The sequence below is a fragment of the Megalops cyprinoides genome, chromosome 16 (genome assembly GCF_013368585.1).
Source record: "Megalops cyprinoides isolate fMegCyp1 chromosome 16, fMegCyp1.pri, whole genome shotgun sequence".
Taxonomy (NCBI): domain Eukaryota; kingdom Metazoa; phylum Chordata; class Actinopteri; order Elopiformes; family Megalopidae; genus Megalops; species Megalops cyprinoides.
In genome coordinates, this window is record NC_050598.1 from 31,328,510 (window position 1) to 31,355,484 (window position 26,975).

Sequence of the window (26,975 nt, forward strand, 5' to 3'; positions counted from 1 at the left end):
TGTCATCTTTGTCCTGGTTCAGTGTTGATGTCTGGCTCAGAGCTTGACTCAGTACCTCTGTCAGTCAGATGAAAATTATTCTTGATGTTGAAAGTTCATATGCGCGTGCACGAAAATAAACTCGCGCGTTCCAGCAGCAACCTGTGGGGACCAGTCCAGACATGGGCGTGATGGCACTCCTCATAGGCGCACATAATTTTAAAACAAGACAATGATTATCTAGTCTCTCAGTCAAGGTTTAGTTAAAACTCTGGACTAATGCAAGATGGAAAGCAATGGATTGATATTGACTATTGATTAAACATTGAATTTAAAATGTTGATTAGCTGGGCATACTGGGAAATATGGATGCACATCTCTCAGTAAATAATAACCATCAAGTATTCAGCCAAGCCATAGTATAAATAATATTTTATATTTGAAAATGTATAAAAAGAAGCCAAAGAGCAGAGACAAAGCTCAGTGTTAGATTTTATTTTCTACATTTTATATTTTCTACAATTTCTACAATTTCTTATTCATGTTAATGTTAATATTCATTTACCACATTTACCGGCCACTACAGGTACTCAGCTACCTGAGAGCCCCCCTCTGCCCTCAGCATGGGGTGTCCTGCAGGTGGCAGTGTCTGTGATGGGGCAGCTGTCAGTAGGCTCATGTGGGGGTGGCCCAAAAATGTACCCTTCCAGAATACACCTATCCACATCTTACTGAAGCCTTAACTTCATGTGTATGGTTTTCCTCACACCCACCTAAGAACTGCATTCACTATGAGTGACTGAATGAAACAGGTCAGTAAGGCGTGACATCCTCAGGATGAGGGGACTCCTGCCCCTCCTACCCCCTTTTTTTCAATGTTCTGATGCAAATGGTCTCAGATCAGAGTCAGAAATTTTACTTTACTCCACTGGGGTTATTAAAGGTGAACAGGCTGATCTTGGAACAGTTGTCAATGGCAGATAGTGCCCTGAGCTGCTGGTATAGAAGGTGAAAGCATCAACCCACAACAAACAGAACATCAGGTATTGACCTTTAATTGTTGTTGCTTGAAATTATGCCGTTGATGTAAGAAAATAAAGCTATGCACTCATTGTAAATCGCTTTGGTTTAAAAGCGTCTGCGAAATACCAAATTGTAAATTATTCACTGTTTTTTACAGACAACAAACAACTGCAAACACTAGCACTGTCCTGATTTTAACTAGGAAATTACTGTACTGACTTGCTGTCCTACCAAAGATCACTGTCACGAGAAAGGTCGAGATCGTTGGCTACCTGAAAAAAAGATTAGGCTGGCTCTGCCATTCAAAATGTAAGGGATACAGAAGGTATCGCAATTAAGCTGTCTCTTTAAGAACTTTTGAGTGATTGTAGTCCGAGCCATTCAGAATGTAGAGTGGGTGAATCAGCGAATTAGGTGATAGTGACGAGGAGAAGAAGGGCGGGGCAGAAATTGTGACGAAAATGAAACAAGACGAAGGAAAATCGGGAATGGCGGCGTGTTGGAAGCAGTGAGAAGTTGGTGTTTGTTTCCGTCAGTCGAGCAGGATGAAGTTGGCGATAAATTAGAGGCTCGTATTGTGCTTATTATGAGTATGTTGTTTTCATTTTACGCGGGGAAACGGACATTTCACTCGGGAAGAAGAAGCTTCCCTCGCGAACGGGAAGCTACCTGGGTGGGAGAAGGCGCCGCGGTTTGCACCAGCCATTGGGGATTGGAAGCCATCTTGCGGTATCCCTGCCCTGCCATACAGCGGCATTCTCCAGCGTCTGGTTCCTGACCCGGTGACATCGGACCAGTGACCATTGGACAAGAGGTGAAATAGTTGTGTATGTTTTTTAGAGTTGGTTATGATAAGAGGCACTGCTGACATATTTTACGTTGAGTTTTGACTATAAACATTTGAATTTATTGCGGAATAATTGGCACACAAGCAGTGCGGTACTGGGTCCTGTGCTGTTATACACACACTGCACATTGGTGCAAAGGTGGGTTGGTCTTTGAGAAGTGATAATTGAAATAGGAATGATGTTACGGGTGGTAGTGAAACACTTATGTGATAACTGAAAGTTACGAAGACAAGAGATTTTGTGTATTGTAGGGACATTGGAAGCTGAGGAGTAGAGGAGTCTCACCTGTACTGTAGGAATCTAGTGAGGTGGGGATAACACTGGAGAGGTTCCAGAGCATTTTTATTTTTTTTTCTAATTTAAACTCCCCAGGTCATCACTGTGCCTGCTATTTCTGGCGCCCACTCTCATTAGCTTTGCGTTGTAAGCTAAGTAGTATACAACCACACGCACACACACACACACACACCCAACCGCATCATAGGTTTTACCCGTTATTACGGGGAGAGAGGCGAATTGAGTTGGGGCAGGGGGCAGGGAACAAGATCCTTTTGCTACTACAACCTTCCAGAACTACAGGGTGCTGCACAGAACCCCTACTAAAGCAGGTTAGCTTAGCACCTGTCACAAAAAGAAGGAAGGAGGGACACGGACAGGCAGCGCATTCGATGTGTCCTTCGCCAGGTAAGGTATCCCACAAGTCTTTGCGATTACCTCAGGCTTCTCAACTTCCGTTAAATTAATGGCGGCTGAAAACACCATAGAGGTAGATGCTGTGTTAGCAGAGGAGCTCTTTATAAATATCCGTATACAGTGAGCTCAGTCATTTGTTGCCGTTATATCTAAAAATACATTGTAATTGTTTAATACACTGGAATAATGTGCGTAATGTTTTTAAGCCTCGATGAGCTTTCCGTGAACTAGCTAGCTAGCTTGCTAGTAATCACATTACTTTCCAATAACAAGCTAGCTATCTGGCAAATATTGCGGTAGTTTGGTTGTCCATCGAACAAAGGTGAAGTCTTTTACAGATACTGAAATACTTAACATGATGATCTGATTAGACTGAAAAAAGTAACTGGTATAGTGGCTAGTTATTTAGTTACAGGGGTTTAGTTTTAGGGGTTCGTTTTGTGCTTTCTAAGTCTTCGCAACACTTTAAAATGAAATGCACTCGTTTTAAAAGCACATGTGTACATTTTACACCTTGCGAACAATAAGAAAGCGTTAATGGTTTAAAATACATGTATACTTATTTAAACGTTTATGAATGAACTGCGACTTGAACGACGTTTTGGTTTAAACGATTGGAAACCATGACTACCTTAGTGCTAGTTCCGTTTTCTCTCCTCGATTTCAACGCTTGTGTTTAACATAATGTCTACAAATAAGCGCTAATGTAAGCGTTTAGAATATATAGTAGAATAATGATGCATGGGTTGTCTGTGTGTAATTAATATTGTTCAGAAAATAATGTTGGTGAGTTGTAAGTCCATATTTCTGCATCAGATGTTGTTGGATATGTCGCATTTAATAAGGATGCCAAAGATACAACACTAGATACTGATAAGCTACGGTGGGCTAGCTGCCGATCCATGTGGGTTTGCATTGTCCTTTTTTGGTAAAACTGTGAATACAACGTTTAGTTTGGTCAACCTAAGAAGCATAAATTCATTCTTATTGTGCTTATTTAGGTGGAAGACGCGTTTCCCTGTCTCTGTGTGCTAGTAGCCTTAACGGCGAACGTAAGTACTGTTCAAAAGGGTAAAATGGAAACATGTGCATGGTCGCCATGGTTTCCATGTAAGTGGTTGTTAATGGATCCTCTCTGTGTGCGTTACAGAGGCCAGTGCCGTGTTTTATTTCACTGTTTTATTTCATGGTTGTTTTATTCTTGTTGCTAGTCTAATGTGAAACCGAGCAGGGTTGGTTAGTTGAGGAGATTTGTTTATCCAAAACTACGTTTATTTTACCAAGTGCCATTTGTGAAAACTAGCTTACGGTGAAGCGGAAAAGCGCGCGAGACGAGTGGATTAGTTTCTTTTAAATTTGAGTGAATGGTGTCCTACATACACTAGCTTTTGTACTAGGAGTGAAAATACCTTTTTTTTTCTAATTGAACAAAGCACTTGATGTAAGCTCCTTCTCAGGTAGTAGCTGTTTCTTTTATTAGTTATTTTTAAAACAAATCTCTGAACCTCTCTAAATTGACCGCTGTCCCTAAAATAGCCTGGGAGCCGAAACAGGAAACTCCTGGTAGAAATCCTGGTAGTATTTATTTGTTAATTGCTTGTGTGTGTGTGTTAAACACTTGATTGTTTAAAGTGAGTTCTTTTGATTTTAGGTGCACCTCCGGGCATCGTCATTAGTAGCGTGGTGGCAGTGATATTCCTCACTGCTGCCTTTGGGGTTTGCGTGTGAAAGAAGAACAGGACAGGTGAGAGAGAGGAGCAGTGAATCGACACTCAATCCAGAGGCACCCACACAGAGACACATGTGAACTGCATGAGATCCTCTAAAGAGAGTAACACACACACTGGGAACATGTGGCTGCTTTAGTGAAATATGTTTGTGATCTACAGAAAACCCTGTTTGACAGTGAGCGACCGTGCTATTTAGGTAAAACGGCTCACTGTTACACACAAAGATTTGCATGCGTGTTCTGTATTTCTGTATTTCAGTATGGGAAGACCAACAATGAGTATATCTGCCACAACAATGAGTATATCTGCCACAACATTATTTCCATCAAATCTCTCAAGCCTCACAGAACAGCAGGTCTCTAGAGAGTCACAGGAAATTTTTTACTGTTTTTGTTCATTACTAGTTGTGAATCACACATTCAATTTTAGCTATTTAATGTTATATGTGAGAATGGACTAGCACTATAAAAACAGTTTATACTTGTATGCATGTATGTACACACACATACCTACATGTGCCTCCTCCATTGTAATATTTCTGGAAAAAGCTGATGTGAGCCATAATGTTGGTGTATTAGAGACACAGGGCCTGTGTTTTGATGTGTAACTTTGCGTTTTTTATTCCTTTTCATTTTAGCCTCTGACACTGATTCAGAAACCTCAAGCAACTCTGCAATGAAAGCATGAGACAAATGATTTATGGAATGAGCTCCCAATCAGCACAGTGGTATAGCGGTCTGTTTTCTGTCTATTTTTCTATATCTTGGCTTTAGAGGCTAAAGCCTAGTGACAGTATTGGCCTTTGTGTGGTGAAAAGCTTAAATCTTTGTCTGGATATAAGCTCGTAGCAATATAGGCATCTGAAAATAGTGATTGCAGTATGCTTGTGCTCCTTATGAGAATTATGAGCACTTTTTTCTAATCAGTCTGTTGAAGCCTGGTTGCTGACTTATCTTTTTTTATATATAAATTTAAACATAAATTAAATATAAATTACATTTTGTTACATTTTTAAATTAACTATACAAAAACATTATCACAATTTTCTCCTTCAGTTTTATGTGCACTAATATTGCTTTCCTCACTGTAAATATTATCCATGACTCTCCTGCATATTTAAATAAAGTTATACTTCGCTGGGAACCACACTGCTGCCTTTTCCTCCTTTTAAGACCATCCTTGGCCACGAGTCCCACTACCCTCATGACACCCACAGATCAAACAGCCTGACACAATTTAACAAGGGACCTTAACTGCAAACTGCAATCCTGCAAAAGGATTTAAGGTCCCTGAACATTGCAGAAGATGAATGGCTTTTACTCATGAAATTATTGTCGATTTTCAATTATGCAGTTAATTGTGAATTTAAAAAAAAATGTTAGGCCTAATTTGAGCAAAAATACCCAGAATCCATGAAATATTTTGAACATAACTCGTCTTTATAAATTGCATTGTTAATGTCCAGTGAGGGTTTATGCATCTTTAAAAGTATTTTAAAGTTAAACAGGTTCCTTAGCTTCCAGGAAATGAGAAGAATCTGTAAAATACTCGGTATATCTTTCTTTCTCTGCCTGAGAATACAGTCCGCCATGCAGGCTTGTGTGGTTCCTTGGAAAAAACAAGCTTTCCATACTCGTAACGGAGAGACACTCTTCAAAAGGAACGGTGTTTGAAATCCACAGGCAGTTACTGCAGGTATCCCGAAACCCCTCATCCTTAAACTCTCTCTGGGTAAAAGACCTGACATTACCAAAAAGGCAAAATGACTGGTATAGGACAGTATTTTTGGTGCTTCCAAAAAGCACTTTAGTTTTAAAACCGAGTTCACTTTAAAATTTGTCACAGCACTTAAAGTCTCATAAACATTATCGTATAGGTGTTACCCAATTCCATTAAGCCAGCTCTATTGTATGTAGGCCTAGTTACCTTTTATGTGGAGATCCACTTTTTTTTTAAATAGGAAAGTCGGATTATTTCTAATTTTATTGTAAAACAGACATTTTAGGATACATTTTTCCCCAGAGTTACCAAGCAAAAAGGAAAATGGCTGACCGTGACCATGCTTATTTGCTACTGTACCTTCCTGGTGCTGTGGCCTGTGAAGAAATTATCAAAGGCTGTGTTCTAAAGAAGATACCACTCTGATGAAGGAAATTCCTTTGTGTTTTTATCTTTGAGATTTACGAAAGGGCAGTGAGTTGCTGGACTTTATTGTTAGCTACAGATTTTGTGTGTAAGTTCATGCACCCGTTTGAGCTGGCAGGGCAGTGACTGACGTGTTCTATTCTAGTGAAAAAAACCCACCAGCAGGGGGCGACAGGAGTGTCAAAGTGAGTTGTATGAGAATGAGTTCAACAGGGTAGGTGAGTCACCTTCACATTGTCATTATTGTCCTGTTTTAGTGTTGATGTTTGGCTCTGAGCTTGAGTCAGTACCCCTGTCAGTCAGGGGAAAATGATTCTTACCTTGATGTCCTGCCATGGTTGACTTCAAAAGCAAGGAGAAACAGAACAAGTAGTACCTGATCCTGCACAATGGTAGAAGCATACCATTACACACCATTGTATTATGGTGGCCTGTTAATAACCTTTAGTAAGTTGTATTTTTGTAATTCTGCTTTTCATGTGAAAGAAGCTATTTTGAATTTTTGTGTGATTTATGATTTTTCTGATGATGTCTTTTCGTTAAATACAAAATAAGCAAACATTCAGACATATTACTGCAATATTTCTCAATTGATATGTTAAAAACCACAGAGGACTATGTTGACATTTTGCATCAATTTTATTATAAAACACACTTTACATCACAGCACTTAAAAAGAAAGTTTTTTAAAAGCTTAAATTACTAAAATAACTAAAAACTAACACAGATAAAATAGAAAATGTTTTTGCTTTTTAATTATTTTTCCTTTGACCTAATTTCACAGTGTTAGAAGAAGTTGATACTTCCACACTAGTCTTAGTGCACTTTAACAGTTACATAGTGACAACAATATAATATTGGTTATTTATGAAGAAGTGACATGTATTCCTGTTGTCACAACTTTGTTAAATTTTTCTACTTGAGTCTTCAGAGTCCTTCTACATACCAGCATTCACAGTATTGGGAAAACACTATTTCCAAAACGGAGACATTATTGCATGTTATATACAGATAAGAGCTACCTGGATCCTGTAAAAAGTGAGTGGGTCTCTCTCTTATGGATCAGTGTCAGAGAACCACTGCTTTCCCCACCACCTCTTCAACACACATGGCTACATCCGTGGCTTAATTTCACACTGTACTCTGCTACCTGGCCGCAGCATCCCAGCGATGCTGGAGGTGTAACAGCACACTGAGGTCACTCTGATGCAAGGCGAGTTAAAACCGGTCACAACGAGAGCAAGTACCGTCAGCCCTTACGATAATTATCTACTGTTTCCTAACAGTCACAGCAGCTAACACTCTTTCATTTGATAAGTCTGTCATTCAGTCAGTTCCCCACTGCTACTCTCATGGTTCTGATTGTTCTGTCTGTCACAACCTGTACATGACTTTTAAAATGGCTCTGATTGTTCTGTCTGTCACAACCTGTGCATGACTTTTAAAACGGCGGATTGTTCTGAAAGCGCGTTAAAAAACGCAGTAAAACAAAGTGCTCTGACAGCGATCAGTGTCATTCAGGAGCCTCAGGACAGGTAAATGGACTCGTCTGTCTCCAGGGGTATCTGAGAGCATGGGGGTGGGGGTGGCTGAGGCAGGGACAGTCCCGTGTCCATGACGCTTGTCCCGCACGGCACCCCGTCCCCCAGCTCCTGGCAGGGGGGCAGCCGGGACACCTGGAACTGTACCTCGAAGCTGCCCTGCGCCTCCCCGGGCTCGCGGCACACCAGCAGCTGGTACTCCCCAAACCGGAGCAGGGCTTTGGCGGGAAGCTCCGCCCACTGCAGGTAGTCCAGCTCGGCGCCGTTGACCGCCACACGGGCCTTCTGGCTCAGGTTCTGCACCTGGAAGAGCAGCTCAGAGCTGCGGGGCGAGCGGAAGGCCTGGAGGGCCAGCTGCTTCCGGGAGACGCGCGGGTCGACCAGGGCGAAGGTGCAGGCCTTGTTGTCGCGACCCAGCCTCAGGGGGTCCTCGGCCGGCTGCTTCCACCGCTGGCCCAGGGGCAGCAGCTGGTAGAGGGGTCTGGAGTACTGCTGAGGGTGGTAGAGCTGGATGTACAGGCAGGTCAGGAGCTCCTCGGTCTCTGCAGTCTGAGAGGAATCCATGCTGCGGTCTCCCTTCCCTTTTCCTCGAACACTTTCACTGAGGGGGGGGAGAGAGAACAGAGAGTCGGGTTCTAGAGCTCCAGGGTTGCCTTTTTTCTGTCATTCTGGAGCTGTTAATTATTTAGTCTGAAATTTCAGTATGGCACCAGTTATCACTGGGTGATGTAATGGGTGTTCAGATGTTGTCAGTCGTTTTCTGAGAGGGAGAGGGAGGATGTAAAAGAGCATCAGAGACAGAGCGACTGAGTGAGAGAGGAGAAAAAGTGGCTTTGTCTCTGCTCTGGGAGGTGCCAAAGGGAATGGCAAGCGGGATGACTCTACCAAACACATCCTTTAACTGTGAAATCAAAATCAAAGCACAGTCACACAGCTGCCCAGCACAAAGCACACCCACACAGCACAATATTGTCATTTAGCATAGGTTACAGTTTTTACATGCTATCCATTTAAACGGCTGGATATTTTCTTAGGTTATTCTGGGTTAAGTACCTTGCCCAAAGGTAGAGGAGCAGTGCCCCAGTGGGGAACTGAACCGGCAACCTTCTGGTTTTGAGTCCTACTCCTTGCCACTATACAATATTGCTACCCTAGGCAGCGCAGTGGAGTGGTAAGGAAGCTAAGGCAGATTACTTTCCCTTTCTGTCCTGGCACACCACACAGCCTCTGAGTGGTCTGCCTGCACATCAGTCTGTGTCATGTGCTCCTCTTCCTGTAAACTTCAAGTCACCCTATTTACAGTAATCCACCAGGGCCCTCCTGTCTGTGAGGGAAGCAGCTTGCTCTGAATGAAGACAAGAAACCCCCCCCCGACACACACCCACCCCCATCCATATGGTAGTTTCCACAAAAATCACTTGCAAAATCTATGTTTTTGTATTATCAGTTCCTTTTACAAGAAAAACAGTGTGCATGAGTTGCATCATGATCCTTTCATGCTGGTATGCATGTGTGTGGGTATGTGTGTGCGCACGCGTCGGTGTGTGCATGTGTGGGAAGTATCTGGGTGTGTATACTAGCATATCAAGGCACTTACATGCAGCTAAAGCATTTTAATAATAATACCAATGATAACAATAGTAATAATGCTGGTATTGATGATAATGGATTGCATTTATCCAGCACCTGTGCTTGGGCACCCCGCTGGTTTTCATACCTTCTTTGGAGCACTAGGTGTCACCTGATCACCTGCTATTCTCTATCACTCAGCAATCATTTCGCTGCTGCAAGATGAATTTCTTATCGCTGTTCTTAATTTTTTTTTTTTACATGCCACACATTTTTTAAATTCTCAGCACACTTTCATTTTGCTGCTGGCATTTGTATCACGTTTGGTCTTTTTTTTTTTTTGTAAAAATGTCCTGAATGTTATGGTTTACACTGATCAAAGATGAAAATGAGTTTGTCATCGGTCACATACAACAGCTACTGCAAACCGCGAGACTACCCAGTTCCAACAGGAATCGGCGATGCAGCGGCCGCGTTCCAAAAAAAATTCTATATAGTTGTAACTGGCGCATAACCTCCATCCCTACACACTACGTCACTGTGCAATATAGCTCTACCATATTATTATTATCATTAGTAGTAGTGCATGCATGTATTAAAATAATAATAAAAATGGTGTCATAACTATCAATATCAACAATAATCCCTCCCAAGTTTCCACAGAAAAGCAGAAATAAGCATAAACTGAACAAGGGGTCGCTCCGGAGTTATAAACGAGGACAGGAGTAAGCGGGAAAGACCCTCCTTGTAAAGTGCACCGAAATGATGAAACCGGTTGCAGCGGACCTGCGACTGCCACCCTAGTGATGCAAGAAATCGTTAGTTCACTTTGAGAACAAGTAATGAGAAGATCTTACCGCTCGTTAGTAAGGTCGTGCGGGCCTTCAGAATAATATCCCCTACCCACGGAAGAAAGCGTTTCAGAAATAGGTTTTTCAGAATGTAGCGAAAGCGAGAAGACTGATCCTATAGCATACAAGCTGTCCCGTGTTCATATGATCGTGGCGCTGGTCGAAAGAAGTGTAACGGGGCGACAATGAGCCACATCGCAATAACAGGAAACGGGGGGGCGGGCGGCACCTCCCATAGGACGACACGTGGGGAGCAGCAGTGAAATTTTACACCCTCTTTAGAGCGGAACTCCGGAGTTGAGCAATCACCGCTTTTAGTTGCATTGCCAGATTTTAAGTATGTTCTTCACTTTTGTGTTGAATCTCAGTTTCCCCTTTTACCCACGAGATCTTAGGCAAAACTGTATAACAAACACGTTGAAAAAACAGCGGATACAAAACTGGGGATTATCTTTAGTCTGAGAAAAAAAGGAAATGGGATGCTCTGATGTTGTCAACACTGCTTTTATTCAATAATAGCACGAATATCAAGAATTAAACGAAATTATCCTTCGGTGTAACTATAAATTTATTTTCAGAATTTATTCTCATGCTGGCCCCCAAGGGTTCGAGTGTCTGGAAGAGGTGCCACGCGTGGGTTTCCTACATGGCGTGGAACCAATGGGGATTTTCACCCCACAGTTCCACCCATCAGAGTTGCCAGATTCTTTCCACATTTCTATCCCAATCATTTCCCAAAACCCATAAAAAAATCCACTCGCACCCCTGCTTGTTTCTAAATGAACAAAATACATGTCAATCGGTTTGTTTTTGTATGATCCAGCTGCGTGAATGAGTAACATGTAAAAAAACTGTTACCTATGTAATTCGCTCTGCATAAGAGCTTCTGTTAAATGCCAAAAATGTAATGTAATGTATGAAATGACAGATAACATACGTTGAATGAGGATTCAGGGTTAAGTGCTGACTTGAAGTCAGTTTTGCATTTTTGTATGTACTGTTTAATGTTGGAGCTCTACACGGCCATTGAGCTCAGCCCCTTCAGGATACCTGGCTGTGTCCTTCTCTCGTAACTCTGCGTCCCTGTATTGGCCCCTATATGGTGGAACAAGATTCCTGTTGTGGTCAGAAGACTTCCGACTACACTGCCCCCCTACGCATGCGTGATCTTTTGTACTGTCTAATCACATATGAGGAAGTGTACTTCAGGGCGACATGTAATTATATATGTGGAGGTTTACTTCAGGGTGCGGTATGTGTTAGCATTGTGTTTGGAATGACATGGCCCCTGTGTTGTGTGTATTGTGTTGCACTTGTACGCTGGTCTCGGTGCAGCACTGTGTTTGGCACTAACGCTTGTTCATATAGGGTTAGTGGTTTCCTGTTTGTGCAACAAGCTGCCATTGAAAAGGTGGGTTTCAACCTTTGCATGAGAAAGAGTTTGATTCAAAAACATGTACCATCCTATTTTATATGTTCAATTCATGCTAATTGTCGGCACGGGTTTTCAGTATCTGTGAGATTTTGTTATGGCCTCACTTTTGAGAAGGAAGGAAGTAACCTGACTGAATATTTCAGGAAAGGGGATAGGCAGGTGTTTACTATCATGACCATAAACACTTTTTCCACATCATAAAACCTCATAAAACCATTATTGTGAAACTGTTGTAAAGTGGTACAAGCATGTAAGGCAGTGTGAATCCACTCCAAATGTGTTCTTTGCACCCTTTGCACTGTTTAGAGAGTTCATTGCTTTATTTCTGACTGGAAGTGAACTATATGCCTCAGGTGAAAAATAACTGATTCGTGACAACCAAAAATCACTCTGTGATGTTGATACACCTAGATATTTAACTTTTCAACTGACACCATAACAAATGCAATGGTAAAAAAGCAATTATTTGTTTCAGTGCAAACCCATAATGGCTGCATTAACTTCCTTAAGGTAGATAAGTTTTAAAATGTAGCAGAACATATTATCAAGTGCTAGGTTTTTACCTCAATCACAGTGAAATGTCTTGGCTGTGCTGCCGTTAGTTGCAATGGTTAACCTGCATTGCAGAAGTCTGTACAACATCTTTTGAACGAAAGACAGAGGAACCAATTAAATGTGCTACGGACCTTAATGTCTTGACACTGGAGAGTAGATGCATATTTGATATATGTGTAACAACTGTTAACTGGCCACAGTTACTGTTTAAGGTTTGAAATTCCACAATGCTGCCATGAATAGTGTCAGGCTAGTTGTTCTAAATCACACCTTATTTCAAGGACCAAATGCAGCAGGGGATGGCAGTGTAGCATAGTGGAAAGGAGCAGGGCTCCTAACCAAAAGGTTGCAGGTTCGATTTCCCACTGGGGCACTGCTGTTGTACCCTTGGGCAAGGTACTCAATCAGTAAATATCCAGCTGTGTAAGTGGATAACATGTAAAAAATGTAACTTCCTCTGGATAAGTGTTTGCTAAATAACAATGTACTGTAAAAGGACACTGTATGTCACTGATTTATCAAGACAGATACACTAATTAAATTAAATCCTCAAGAAACAGTCAGTTGGCATTAAAGTTAGCACGTACATTATTTTAACACAGCCAAAGTGTGATATTTGCGTGATTGCTCACTGAAGGGCTTCCCAGTGTCTGTCCTTGGGCGTCCTGTAAGTGCTGTTTTTCCCTGTGACTAGCTGCAATACCTCGTGTGTAATGAGCCGGTCATTGACCTGCATAAGGCACTGACGATGGCTTTCCCTCCAAGGTGAGAAGTAGACATGCTTGCTGGGAAGAATGAATATTCATATATATATATATAAACATCTGAGGACTTGCTACTCAATCAGACGAATTCTGGGATAACGAATGCATTCATTTCCTGTAAGGTGCACTATAACAATTGCATTTTGAAATTCGCTTGACATATCGCTAAGACAGGTCCATTCGTAGCGGAGGTCTTATTAGTTGAAATATGGCATTGATTTACAGCAATTGCATGCACGCAGAAGGCTAAGTCAAACCTGCTTTCAGTTGAAATTAGAGACAAAAATCATAAAAGCACTAATTCAAGTTTCCAATAACCTCAACTGTTGAAGACACTGTCTAAGACTAAAAAGTCGCGCACTAGGAAGACACTACGGGACCCAGTTGGAAACCGTAGCCTGCATGGTCATTAATATTAATGTAAAATGTATGGACTCTTTTATCGGACGGAGTTATTGCGGTTCACTGGGCAAAGTTATGTGATTCTGAGCTTGCGGTTGTTTGTGGTATCCTACTAGAGAGATAGCTTGTGGTTGCTGAGGGTATCTTGTGGTTAGCGATTTATTTGTATGGCGGCCTTGTTGCGATAGTTTGTTGTCGTTAATGTTGTCTGCTATCCATCCCCTATGAAACGTCTTAAGTCATGGAATTTCCCGGCTGCGACCACTAGTTAGTCAAACATGAGTTTCCAAAATCTTCAATGTAACATTTTAATGTCGCTCTAAATTTATATAGTGACCTGTTTTGGGCCTTAGAGCCTTTTATTATTATTCTTGTGACGGGAATTTCCCCGTTGGAAATTCCAAAAAAGCGTTTGTCAAATAGACGCTCCCATAGGTGTCAATCAAATGTGACGTCATCCTGAAACCCCCGCCCAACCAGGAATCGACGGTGCGGTACGGCTTTCACCATAAATAATGTAAGACCTCAGTACATCGAAATATTCATGTAATTCTGCTTATTAAAATTTGTCAATCACTTCTAGCCCGTGGTGTGAAAACAAAACACCGTCTTCTTTCCGCAGGTCGGTTAGCGCCTCTGAAACAGGAAGAAAGGACGCCAGGGAAAGCGTTAGCTTTAGTATCAAAGTGGCTACCTTATTTTCGAGGAATCGGTAAAATGTTAACGTTCAGATTCCCGAACAACTCAAGATTAAAAAAAATTTTCCTGGTCTGTCTTACTGGTAAAGAGTGAGTATCAAGCAATTGCAATGATTTAGTTCGGTAACGTTTAAGTGAAGTTTGGCTGTATGGCTCAGAGACGCAGTCAGAGTTTAAATGGACATTTTACGTAGGTTCAGTGTTACTTTCTCAGATTTTTCCCCACCAGTAGAGTAATTGAAAGTAGCCCTTGTTCGAACACTGTTCAGGTTTGTATAGTAAAAAGTTAATATAACTAGTTAATTGCGAATGTACGCGAATGGGTATATGTGGTGTGTAGATTATAATAAAGGAAAATATTAAATTACAATAAAATACAGAAATAATTCATTGTGTAAGAATTGCATAATATAGAGACAACACATAAGATCAAATAATATATTCTCTCTAACAAAAACGTCTTGGCTTGGCAGTCGATGTTATCCGAACCGTTACGAATTTTGACGGAGCTGAAAACGCAAAACCCAGTTTTAAAGTTCGTACCATTCCATTAACAATCTTTTTATCTGTAAAACTCTGGTGACATTCCCTTATCGGTAGGGGGAGTTCACCGTCAGTGAAACCATGTTATGCTTAAGATTCGGTGTTACCAAGGATACCAGGCAGATACCAGACTTAACCCATCCACTAGGGTATAAAGTCATCCAGTGTGAATGCTTTAATACTCTGCCTATTTCCTGAAGACTGTTTTTTTATTGTGCCTCTGTTCTAAAGAGCCCTGTGTTGACTGGATCTGTGGGCGGACTCCATATCCCAGAAGACCTTGCAGCAGCATTCACCGGGGGAGAAGTGGTCTCAGGAGGAGAGGGAGGCAGGCTGGGATGAAGAGAAAGCTCGAGCAGGAAGAAGCTCAGGTTTGAACCCAGAAGGGCCATGAATAACCAGGACGTGGTGGCGGTGTTGGAGGAGTGCCGGCGGACATTGGCAGCCGGACCTGTGGAACCCACCGGGGAAACCAAGAAAGAGTTCCACAGATGCAGAGGTGAGGGTCACAGACAACCAGCAGGGGGCACCAGTCTCCTCTTTTAAACAGGTGGGAATGAGTGGAAATGACAATTTCTTTCACTCTGAGAGTTATTAACACATGGAATTGTTTACCAGGGTTTGTAGTGAAATAGAATTCAAGACCAGGCAGTGTTACATTGTGTGACACTGTCTAGACAGGCAGAATGACCAGCCTGGATGGAGAGAATGACCACTTTCTTAGGTATAATTTCTTAATTGGTCCAGTTATTTACTTGTTATGGAAATTATTTTTGGGAAAAAATAACATTACATTACGGTGTTACAAAATAAGACAAGGCTGCAACTGAGATTTTCATATAAATAGATCCTTTAGAGCTAATTGACTAAGTGGACCAATTAAGCATAGAGAACTGGCTGGGATAAAAGCCGGTAACCAGGGAACTGAACCTGATACTCCTAGTTTAAAGCAGGTCATATAAAGCCTGTCTGCACATGGCCGTCGCCTCCTCTCTGTGCTCTGATCTCTGACCTCTGACCTCTGACCTCCCAGCCGCCCTCTCTGCCGAACTGAGCACGCTCCTGCAGGAGGCTGTGGCCATGAAGTGGCCCTTCGTGCCGGAGAAATGGCAGTACAAGCACTCCGTCACCCCAGAGGACAGGACCAACCTGAAGGAGCTCATCAGCCAACAGCTGCCCCAGCTTCTGGTAATGTCTGCACTCAGCCCTACAGCAAACTTTTAATAACCCATTATAAACCCGTTAAGAACCCCACAGCAACCTTTAAAAAAACCTAACAAACCTGTTAATCATCCCTTAGCAAACTTAAATAATCCATTATGTTAATAAAACCACAACCACATGATAGCAGCCCAGAGACACCGCCACACACACCCAAGAGGATGTTTGCACAAAATGACATCTTTGATTGTGTCTCACCATAAAGTTCCTCTACACTCAAGGGGCCTGTTTGTTGGTATGAATGGCGAGGCTGCAGATTTGGCCTGTTGCTTATGCACCTTACTGAGCCCGTGAGTCAGTGCCAGACTTTCCTTAGTCCGCATACCTGTGTCTGAAAGCATCAGACACCTGAGGGCCCTGAATTTCTGAGGCAGAGTGTGCCTCTAACTCACCCCAATAAGAGCCAGCACGTTGCTCCACGTCTAAATAATACAAAGATGAAGGACATCTTGGTTAAAGCTTTTTTTGAGGTAGAAACAAAATACACATTTGTTTGTGGGTCAGTACTGTTTGTTTGTGGGATGTGCATTTTGAATAATTAGATATTCTAGTGTTTCAGGATGAAATATTCAGACGAACGAATCAAACCCTGCCTTTTTCATCCCAGAGACTGCATGCATATGCAGTGTGTCTGTGTGAGTGATGCCTCACTCACCGTCTCACGCAGGGACATCAATGAAATAATTCTGTTACTTCATGCAGGTTTTGTTAAAAAGACCATATCTGGGTTTCTCCTCATTTTGTAGATTCATTAACAACCGTTTGAACACCACTGCACATAATTGATTAGTAAACTCACAGAGGAATGTTTGAATGCATAAATACTCTGTTATGTACTTAGGGAGGCTGGTACTTTGTGAAAGGTATTCAGTCAGCTAACTGCACACAGGATAACTCCATGGGCTCTCTCCTGTTTCTTCTGGCAGATGTTTCTGAGAGCCTCCCTATTGGCTGGGGAGCCCGTGTGGGCGGTCTCTGCGGTCTTCCTCATGGACCGTTTCTTGTACTGGGCGGATGCCTCTGCCAGCCTGCTGCGGATTGCCAAGGTCCTGCACAAGCTCTACCCGGCCACGCCCATCGCCCCCCAGCTGGTGATCCGGCAGGCCCGAGTCTCCCTCAACTCCGGTGAGCTGGTGTGACTGTGGGGGGGCAGAGGTGGAAAACCCCGGCTTCAGAAAGTAAAAGTCCTACCATGTATTTGTTCTAGCCGTTCACTAAACAAGGTGATTTCACTAATTAGCTCCTCTACCTGGCTGAAGAGTTGTGCTAATTAAATTCAGCTGGTGTAGTGCATGGGTAGAGCAAATACGTGGCAGAACTTTTACTTTCTGAAGCCGGGGTTTTCCACCTCTGGGGGGGGGGCAGTTTGGGTTTTAGGTGGGCCGGCTCAGTCTTATTTAGCAAGTACTGCCAACAGGGGCTGTCTCCGTGGTGGCTAAAGTGTCACTGTCAGGAATAATGAATTTTAAGAACCTCTGGATAAAAGACACTGTAACACAGCTGCTGTCCTCTGTGGTTCTTACTCACTGCTGCACTCTACTGCCACCTGCTGTTGAGTTGGTGTACGTGTCAGCAGCCTCCTTTAAACCTCACTTCATTACGTTACATTACATTTTTGTCATTTAGCAGACGCTCTTATCCAGAGTGACTTACAGTAGATTACAATTTTATCCATTAATACAGCTAGATATTTACTGAGGCAACTGTGGGTTAAATATCTTGTTCAAGGGTATAACAGCAGTGTCCTAGCCGGGAATCGAAACAGCAACCTTTTGCTTATGAACCCTATTCCCTTCAGAGGCCTTTTGAGGGGGCATGGGTGAAGTAGGTTAACAGTAAACTAAATAGATTAAAATAACAGTGTCGAACATCAATTAGCGATAACTTAAAAAGAGGTGCGTGCGTGTGCATGCGTGCGTGTGTGTGCGCATGTGTGTGTGTGTGCGTGTGTGTGCATGTGTGTGTGCATATGTGTGCGTGTGTATGTGTGTTCCAGGGTGCTGGGTCTACCATGCGGACAGCGACCGGACTCTTGTACAGGCTGTGAGCGTTCAGGTGCGAGGACAGATACTGCAGAAGCTGGGTAAGGCGTGCCTGCATGGCTTCTCTCCCCTGGCTGTTTGCCTGATGCGTCTGCGTCTTTTCTTCTCAGGCTTTGTGCTGTGCATGTGTGTATCTCTTCGGCTGTATTTGAGGTTGAGTGTATGTGCATGTGCATCTGTGTGTGTTGAAGTTGTGTGTGTGTTTGTGTGTGTATTTTTTCTTTCCTGGCTGTGTTGAAGTTTGTGTGTGTGTGTGTGTGTGTGTGTGTGTGTGTGTGTGTTCCTTTGCTTATTGCGGTGTGTGTGTGTGTGTGTGTGTGTGTGTGTGTGTGTGTGTGTTTGTGTGTGTGTGTTCCTTTGCTTATTGCGGTGTGTGCATATGTGTACTTCCTGGCTGCATGCCTAATTTGTGTGTCTTTGTGATCTCTGACTGTGTATCTAAGTTGTGTATGTTCTGTAACAGGGCTGTGGGTCGAGGCTGCTGAGCTGATCTGGGCCTCTCTGATTGGGTTTCACTCCCTCCCTGAACCTGACAAAAAGGTTAAAATTATCCTTTCAATACTGTATAATTTCACAAACGATCAAAGTTCCCTGCACTCTAAATTATGATGAAAATCACATGAATGACAGAAAGCTGTCAGCAGCCAGGGTCCAGCATCAGCGTGCAGAGAGGGTTGGTGGACATCTTAAAGCAAGCAGAAGATGCCATTACCTGTTTTAGATGCTGTACAAGCTTAGCTGTTGGTTTTAAGTGTAGTGTGACATTGTGATTCTCAAGGTTTTGCATGTCCTTGTTATCACAGGGCATTGGAACGTCTCTGGGGCTGCTGGCCAACATTCTGGTGTCGATGAACGATGATGATTTTCGGGTCTTCACCACGAGCCCCCACATCGACCTGGTGAGCCACTGCCACGAGACTGAACGGTGCCATCTCTTCCTCTTGACTCAGAAATAACACTACTGAGTGGAATTCAAGATGTGTTACGCAGTATAGCGGCATCAAAAATCTCCTGTCTTCAATTCAGTGGCCTCACTTACTCAATCGGCTTCATAAACAAGGTCCTGTGTGTCACGCACGCAAACGCAGTATAATTTGGGTGGCCCGGGTTCAATCCCAGCGGTGGTATCAGCTGATGATGACCAGGAGTCCACAGAAGAGGGACACATTGGCTTTGCTCAGCTGGGGATGGGGGCGGATGAGCTGGGCGGGGTTTCTGCGTCTCACTGCTCTCAGGCACCCTCTGACTGTCAGGTGCCTCTGAGTTGCTCAGATGTCATTGGTGGAGTAGCAGCTCTCCTCCAATGAGCAGGCTCGTCTCTGTGGTGCACTGTGTGGCTTGTAGAGTGCCGTTGGCTGCATGAGGGTGCTCTGGGGCATTGAATGTGTCTTGCCTCAGCAGTATCCCAGCATCATTAACAGTGGTTGCCACAGTGACGTGAGTGCAAAACCCAAAGCAAAAACACGACAATCACTGACAAAGAATGAAATATGTAAGGTGTGTGTGCGGGGACATTTTATGGTGTGTTTCTGAGAGGTGTAACATGCGTGTGTGTCTTTATTTCCTTGCACAGTGGTTCCTGAGAGAGAAAGGTCACCGGTTGCTGTCAGCGGCAGAGGCTGCCAAACTGGCTGTGGTGTACGGCCAGTACGCCTCTCTCTACGTGCTGACTCACGTGGTGGGTCATCTGCTCTTACACTGGGGCGGGGCGGGCAGGGCGGGGTGGGAGTGAGAGAGAGGTTGTGGCAGGAACCTGGGGCAGGCATGCTGTGTGAGATAACAGCATGAGCAGCAGTGGCCCTTTGATGGCCTACCTCCATCATCACCCATCTTTCCCTCTCTTTCATTCTCTCTCACTCCCTTAGTGCCTCTTTTTATCTCTCACTTCCTCCTCTCTCTCTGGGATTTTTTCATTCCCTCTTTCCTTATATTTCTTTCTCATTTTCTTCTTGTGTCTCTTTCTGCTTCCTCTCCGTGCCTTTTTCTGTCTTTCTCACTTTGTCGTCTCATCCTCTTCTTCCTCTCTCTCAGACTCAGACTGTGCCTCATTACCTTCTCAGAGTGCAGTATCACCATTGCCACATTACAAAGGATATGACACAGTATGCGCCAGCATATGACAGTGTAGGACACAGTAATGACAGCAAGGATGACAGTAATGTTGGGAATTGGGGTGTGTGTGTACGGGGGTCCTGGACGGGGGTTTTATATTTTTTCTGACATTACTTCTAAGATTTTTTTTCACACTAAAGGTCAATTGCAATTATAAAAGCACTCTGAAATAACACTGAAGTTTTCCCCAGCCTGTATACAAATGTCCATAGTAGGGAGAACAGGGAAACCTCTCCCTGTGTTTTAAATTCAGTAATGAAAACAAGACGTTTGGCAATGCTAAAAGGCTGACTGTAGCGCCTGTCCCTCTCAGGTGACTCAGGGCACCTGCCTGCTGTCCTACAGCTTTTCCTCGGCGTGTCCCGCGGCGGAGAGAGAGGGCTTCCTCAGCGAGGCGAGGCAGGCCTTCGAGATCGGCCTGCTGACCCGGCGGGAGGGCGAGGACGAGGGCAAGGCGGTCAGCAGCATGCAGGAGCTGCACAGCTTCCTGAAGGCGGCGTACTCCCTGACCGTGGCCCGGCGGTGGCTGGGGCCCGTGGGGGGGCGGGTTCGGGAGGCCGGGAGGGCGTGCGGCGAGGCCCTGGCGAAACTGTGCGCCTACAGTGTCGCGGGTGGGCGGGAGAGGGATGCCCTCGCCGCCGAGGTCATGCGCCTGGTGGGCAGGGTCAGGGCACTGCTGCGGGTCGAGCCCTTCCCCGTGTCCGACGAACGGTCCTTCATCCCGGACAGCTACGCCGCCGCCGCCGGGGAGGCCCCCACCCGGCTCCCTCCGGGCCGCTTCGCCACGGCGATGGCCAGGTTTCAGCAGTACCACGCGTCCGTGTGCCAGGCCTCAGAGGCTTCCTGTGCACGGAGCCCCGGAGGGAGCGGAGGTCAGGGGTCGCCGGGAGCCTGCATCACAGCCATGAGGACTGCCACGGAAACCCTGGGCACAGACTGCGCCACAGAGACCCGCCAGCCCCAAGGAACTCTGGGAAGAGGACAGGAGAAGCACTCAGACTCTTCTTTCAGTGCGGGGCTTGGGGAGAAAGGTCTTAGCTCTCTCACGGGAGGGACAGCAGGAGAATCTGTTAACAGGTACCGTCCGTCAGTGGATCTGGAAGGCAGGGGCCGAAACAGCAGCAGCACCCACACGGCCTCTGGATGTACAGGACTGAATGAAGCCAAACTGACAGGCAGGGGTGGAGAGGCTTCCTCCAGCTCTCTCAGCGACAGTCTGGGTTCACAGTCCTCCTGGCAGAAGATCTCTCCCTCTGATACAGGGTCTCCTCTCAGCAGCGATAAACACCCCGGTGTATTTGGAAAGCAGAGTTTAGAGCCGTGGGTGGACCTGCAGTGTCCTACAGAGACGAGTGACGAGGAGGAGGTCAATGGCGGAACCAGCAGGGCAGGCTGTGGGTCTGAAGGATTGAGCAAAGTGAGGACTTTCTCCAGCTCTCTCAGCGACAGCCTGAGTTCGACCTCCTCCTGGCAGAAGGTCTCTCGCTGTGATACAGGGTCTCCTCTCAGCAGCGATAAAGACGCCAGTAATCCTGTCGGACAGAGAGAGGAGGCATGGGTGGACCTGCAGTGTCCTACTGAGGATGGTGATGATGAGGAGGGTCAGGACATCAGCAGTGAAAATGCGGGCCGTGCTTCTTTGGCAGCGGGTGAAGGGAAGAGGGTAGGAGGGTACAGGCAGGCACTGAGTGCTCCCTCCAGGGACAGCGTGGGGTCTACCTCCCACAGGAGTACTCCTTTCCCTGAAGTGGGAGGAGAGAGGACCCTGAATTACACAGATGCCAGCTCTCCTGTGCAGGGGGGAAGGGTAGAGGGGGTGGACCTGCAGTGTCCAACAGAGCTTAGTGACGGGGAGGAGTGGACTGATGGTACCGGCAGTCAGAACTGTGGGCCTGCAGGATTGAGCGATGTGAGGGCTTTCTCCAGCTCTCTCAGCGACAGTCTGGGTTCGACCTCCTCCTGGCAGAAGATCTCCCCCTCTGATACGGAGTCTCCTCTTAGCAGCGGTAGAGATGGCAGCGATCCTGTTGGACAGAGAGAGGAGGCGTGGGTGGACCTGCAGTGTCCTACAGAGGATGGTGATGAGGGGGAGGATCAGGGTGGCACTGGTGGCAGTGGAGGCTGCGGACCCTTCCCCGCCCTCAGACTGGAACCAGAGGGGTCCTCCGCTGGGCCGGGGGATCGGCTGTCCAGACTGACCACACCTCTGATGAGTGCCTCGGCGCCTGCGCCAAACTCGAGTCCGGGAGGCAAACAGAGTGTGGGGGGGTGTCGGTCCGAGGGGGACCGGTCCTGTCCACCTGTAGAGTTCGGCAGCCGTGTGAACACAGAGGGGGCGGTGCCGAGGAACGACGGGGGCGTGGCCGCAGCTGATTGGGCGGGTGGATGTGGCTCCCTGCAGGAGCAATGTGGGGTGGATCCCCTGGCGGAAACTGAGGAGGGCCCCCTGGACGATCTTGGGGTGCCCTCTCCTGTGCCCACTGCCAGCGTCTGCAAACCCGCAGGCTGTCGCCCCGCTGTCACCCGCTCAGAACGCACAGACTCTGCTGCTGCTAAAGAGAGCGCTTCCACCACGCCCGACTTACAGTGTCCTACAGAAACCCACTCCTTCCAACTCATGGGAGATACGGAGAGACATGAGGAATACGATTTTGGAAAGCTTAGCCTGGATGAGAACCAAAACTCAGCAAGCAGTAAAGAGTCGCATGACCAATGTCTCAGGCACTGCATGCTGGGTAGTGCAGTTTCTAATTGTCCACGCACCCTGACAGAGCAGGACTATAAAGCTCTACTCTCTGGGGTTTGTCACGAGTGTCTGCTAAAGAGGCTGGAGAACACGGGGACCTTCAGACTGAAGAAACACGACAGCACTTACAGTAAGCTCTCATCCTTTTATTACTCCATACACAGGTGGCAAGAACCTGAGATTAAGCAAAAAGATACACAAGATATTAATGTAAGATTTTCAAATGTATACATATTTGCATATTTAAATGTAGTTATGGACTAAACAGTCATCATAGTGACACACTGCTTGATGGTTTCTGGGAAAAGCCAGACACAGATCACAGTCCTCAGACAGCAGCTTATTTAGCTACGGGAAACGCACTGAACGGATAAAATAAATCCTTTTCATCTCCCTCCATGAGCTAACTTAAATGAAAAATAAAGAACAAAAAACTAAAAAACAAATTAAAAGATCCCTGGAGAGGATTTCCAGCCCTTTCAGATTCAGTTTTCACTTTTGCACAGCACCTTTCCTGCATGGCTGCACCACCCAGCCCACCTCTTGTCCTGAATCTGGGTTTTCTGTCATTTTTATAAACCTCATGATCATAGATCATCATGGATCAGGGGAAAACAGCCAGCGTTTTAGGTCAGCTGGATCATGATCAGCTTGTTGCATTTGGATTTGTGTTAATTGTGTAAATTGCTCAGTACTGTCTTTCATGTAGATGTATTGCTACAGGATACATAGTGCTTGATTGTAGACTATTTGCATTCTGCAGTTTCAAATGTTCTGTAATGTTCTGAAACAGGACTATGTGAATAACTAATTATGAAGGTAGTAGCAATGTTGTCATGGTCGTGCTACTGTATGAACGACTCTGCTACAGCAGAGCTCGGTGCGGTTGTTTCTGCCCCAGTGTTAGCAGTATTCACTCTCCTCATATCTGTTTTCCAGGTGCTCTTCTTCTGAAATACTCCAAGGTGTCTGGCCAGTGGACGGCCCGAGAAACGAAGGTTCACATCGGAGCTCCCATGGACAAAGAAGGCAAGCAGAGAACGGCATTCTGGGTAAAGCTTCTGCACCAGGAGGAGACACTGGGCAGGTATGTAGAAGGCGTGGTCAGTGCTACTGTACAGTAACAACCCTGTCCATGTTCACATGAAATCCTGGTCTTACTGGAGCACTTGGAAATCTTATCACTCAGCGTTTGACAAGGTGAATAATTTAGGTTTTTATCTTTAATTATGTGAAATTGTGCATCTTCATTCTTTCATTCATTCTTTCCCATCTACATTGGAGAGGTGAAAGGTGAATGTAATCTTCCTGGAGTGCTATGAGTATGTGTTTTATCACTCATAAATCATATCACTCAGCGTTTTTAGACATAAATGACCATGACCAGGTGAATAATTTAGGTTTTTATCTTTAATTATGTGAAATTGTGCATCTTCATTCTTTCATTCTTTCTTTCCCATCTACATTGGCGAGGTGAAATGTGAATGTAAATGCTTTGATGGTGGTGCTCTCGAGTTATGTCGGAACGCTGTGTGGCTTCTTTTCCACAGCTATGTTGGGAAGACGTACAAGGTTGCGAAAGAGGTGCGTTACCACCTGACTGACGTGGAGAGACAGATGGCGGCCCAGTACTACGTCACAGAGTTCAACAAGAGGCTGTACGAGAAGAGGATCCCAGCGCAGATCTTCTTCATCCCCTCAGAGGTTCTCCTGGTGAGGCCCCGTGCAGACGCCCGACCCACTCGTGCGGCCAATGTTGTCCATTTACACACGTTTACCGGGGCAGTTTGGTTTAAATACCTCGCCCAAGGGTACAGCACCAGTGCTCCCTGGTGGGAACAACACCGGCAACCTTTGGGTTCCAAGCCCGACTTTAACCCCATTTATGCCACAACATGCCACACCCAAGGCCTCTTTCATCAGCGCAGTGCTATGCTAGCATGAGCAGGCAGATCATGAGTCAGCTTCCACTGACGACCATGCCGAGCATGCTGGGAACAGCCCGGGTGTGGCCTCATGGGACTGATGGCTTTCTGTGCACTGGTATCAGGTGTGAGCAGTAGTGTTCTCAGAAGTAACAGAAGTTTTTTGCTGCTCAGAGTTTGATTACGTCATGGGAACCCTCCCAATTTCGCGTTGATTAATTCCCAACGCTTTCCCCCTCGATTCCCTTCCATACCCTGATCACCAAAGAATCACCAAATCTGACACTGCCACAGTGAGTCTGCCACCATTTACAGCAGAGAAATTGGTGCATTATTTTAGCTTATAATATTGCTAGACACCAGTGAGACCTTGGTGCACCTCGATCAAAGTTGGACCTGTTGCTGGTGTGCCGCCGTCCTGCGGCTTCGGTAAGGTGACCCTGAAGAGTAAAATACTGAGGAGCTTGTGCACATGGTGACCATGCCAGTTCTGCATGGCCTTGCCCTGGTCACATAATTAAAACCAGGATAAGGGACCCAGGTTCTGCACTCAGTCTGCTATGATGCGGATGTTAAACAGTGGGTAAAGGACCCCTGCTTTCCTCCCCCTGCTCTCTGTGGCAGATTCTGGAGGATGATGTCATCGTGGACTGTGTGACGGTGGAGCCCTACATGCTGGGAGACTTTGTGAAACTGACGAATAACACCACCAAAGCCAACCGAGCCTCCAAAGCCACAGACTACGGCATTGCCTTCGGCCATTTCACCTACCAGCTCTCCGCCGGCACAGAGGTGGTTGTTGACCTGCAAGGTGAGTGTGTGTGTGTATTTTTTCAGTGCGCGCATGTGTGTGCGTGTGTAGTTGTTAACTCAACATACATGCACTGAGTCATTCTTTGTAGTGTATCTCTTCCTGAGATCTGTGTGTTCATTTTTGCATGAATATGTTTTGTTTGCTACCATGTATCATTTACTGAAATCTGCATCTGTGTGTATGTATCTTACTATCTTCTACTATGTTTATGAAATAACAACCAACTGTTTGAAGCACAGAGCTATGGTCATTCCAGCACTGAGATCTGTGTAACTGAGGGGCTCCACTGTGAGGAAGGCTGCAGTAGGAGACTGACTCAGCCTCCGTGTTTCCACAGGATGGGTGACAGCCAATGGGAAGGGGCTGACCTACCTCACCGACCCGCAGCTCCACACACTCAGGAAGCCCAGCTCCTCCACAAACTTCGGCCAGCGCGGCATCAGGCACTTCCTGGAGGACCAACACGGACCCCAGTGTAATGACATCTGTAACAGCCTGTCACTGGGGAGTCTTTAGCGGCCCAGGGTTCGAGCACAGTGACATCCTGCACAGACTGTCACCTCAGATGTTACAGTGGCCAGTGGTACAACTGCAGTGATAATTACTATCTCTCCCTGATTGGATAACTGATGGCGCAAGGTTCAAGCTCCATGACGACTGCAGTGGACTGTCATTGGGTGAGACTGAGTGGCGCAGGGTTCGAGTGCAATGGTAATTACAGCAGTATCTCTCAGGGAAGCGGAGAGGGTTCAGGCAGACTGTGAATAATCACCCCTGCATTACAGTCTTTATTAACAGAAGCACACTCACATTCATATCATCTTTCTGATGTCATTTCCTGTGTGGTGAGGTGGGAAGTAATCTCGTAACAGGAAAGCTTTGGTGAACATCAGACCAAAAATGCATAAAAGAATTGTGTACAATGTACAAATGATTGTGAAAACTTTCCCCATTAAACACAGAATAAAAATGCATTCAGAGGATAACTTTAATTGAAGTTATAACTTCAAATTACTTAAAATGTACAATAAATTACAGTATTGTGTAAGATTTTGGTCCAGATCCCTAAACTAACTCACTCAGTGCAGCATAAGATAGCATACCTTAAGTGAGAGGATCTGTGCTAATACCTGTATTCATTTGTCTAGATGGCCTTAGTGTAACCACAGTTCTGCTCACAGACTTCAATTGTCACTTTGACCATGACTGGCCATTGCAGCAATTGGTGCTTCTAAAGAAACCGGTGATGGGTGATTGAGAACCGTTCTTGCTAGGGAAGATAATGCAATTACCAGACCTCCTGTATTTCACCACCTGTATGCTGCTTATTGTCGATCCT

General features: G+C 45.2%; 2 protein-coding genes across 2 annotated transcripts; one reads left to right on the forward strand and one right to left on the reverse strand.

Moving 5' to 3' along the window:
• The first annotated feature begins 1,464 nt into the window (after nt 1-1,464).
• On the forward strand, nt 1,465-26,658 carry alpk1 (alpha-kinase 1). The gene is made up of 15 exons (XM_036547681.1): nt 1,465-1,816; nt 3,545-4,287; nt 4,911-5,000; nt 15,008-15,275; nt 15,810-15,964; nt 16,924-17,130; nt 17,927-18,080; nt 18,503-18,579; nt 18,843-18,938; nt 19,613-19,717; nt 20,465-23,027; nt 23,837-23,984; nt 24,448-24,610; nt 25,447-25,633; nt 25,974-26,658. The coding sequence occupies exons 4-15, from the start codon at nt 15,167-15,169 to the stop codon at nt 26,150-26,152; spliced, it is 4,143 nt and encodes a 1,380-aa protein (XP_036403574.1). The 5' UTR covers nt 1,465-1,816; nt 3,545-4,287; nt 4,911-5,000; nt 15,008-15,166; the 3' UTR covers nt 26,153-26,658.
• Nucleotides 7,198-10,617, reverse strand: tifa (TRAF interacting protein with forkhead associated domain). The gene is made up of 2 exons (XM_036547770.1): nt 10,386-10,617; nt 7,198-8,560 (listed from the first exon to the last, which is right to left on the reverse strand). Exon 2 carries the CDS (start codon nt 8,521-8,523, stop codon nt 7,945-7,947), a length of 579 nt encoding a protein of 192 aa, XP_036403663.1. The 5' UTR covers nt 8,524-8,560; nt 10,386-10,617; the 3' UTR covers nt 7,198-7,944.
• Nucleotides 26,659-26,975: the final 317 nt, after the last annotated feature.

What these genes read in the sequence shown, in the direction of transcription:
- tifa (XM_036547770.1), bottom strand. Translation starts at nt 8,523, where the DNA reads ATGGATTCCTCTCAGACTGCAGAGACCGAGGAGCTCCTGACCTGCCTG.
- alpk1 (XM_036547681.1), top strand. Translation starts at nt 15,167, where the DNA reads ATGAATAACCAGGACGTGGTGGCGGTGTTGGAGGAGTGCCGGCGGACA. An exon ending in AACAGCTGCCCCAGCTTCTG is followed by an intron (nt 15,965 to 16,923) that starts GTAATGTCTGCA and finishes TTCTTCTGGCAG; the next exon opens with ATGTTTCTGAGAGCCTCCCT. An exon ending in CCCTCAACTCCGGTGAGCTG is followed by an intron (nt 17,131 to 17,926) that starts GTGTGACTGTGG and finishes GTGTGTGTGCGC; the next exon opens with ATGTGTGTGTGTGTGCGTGT.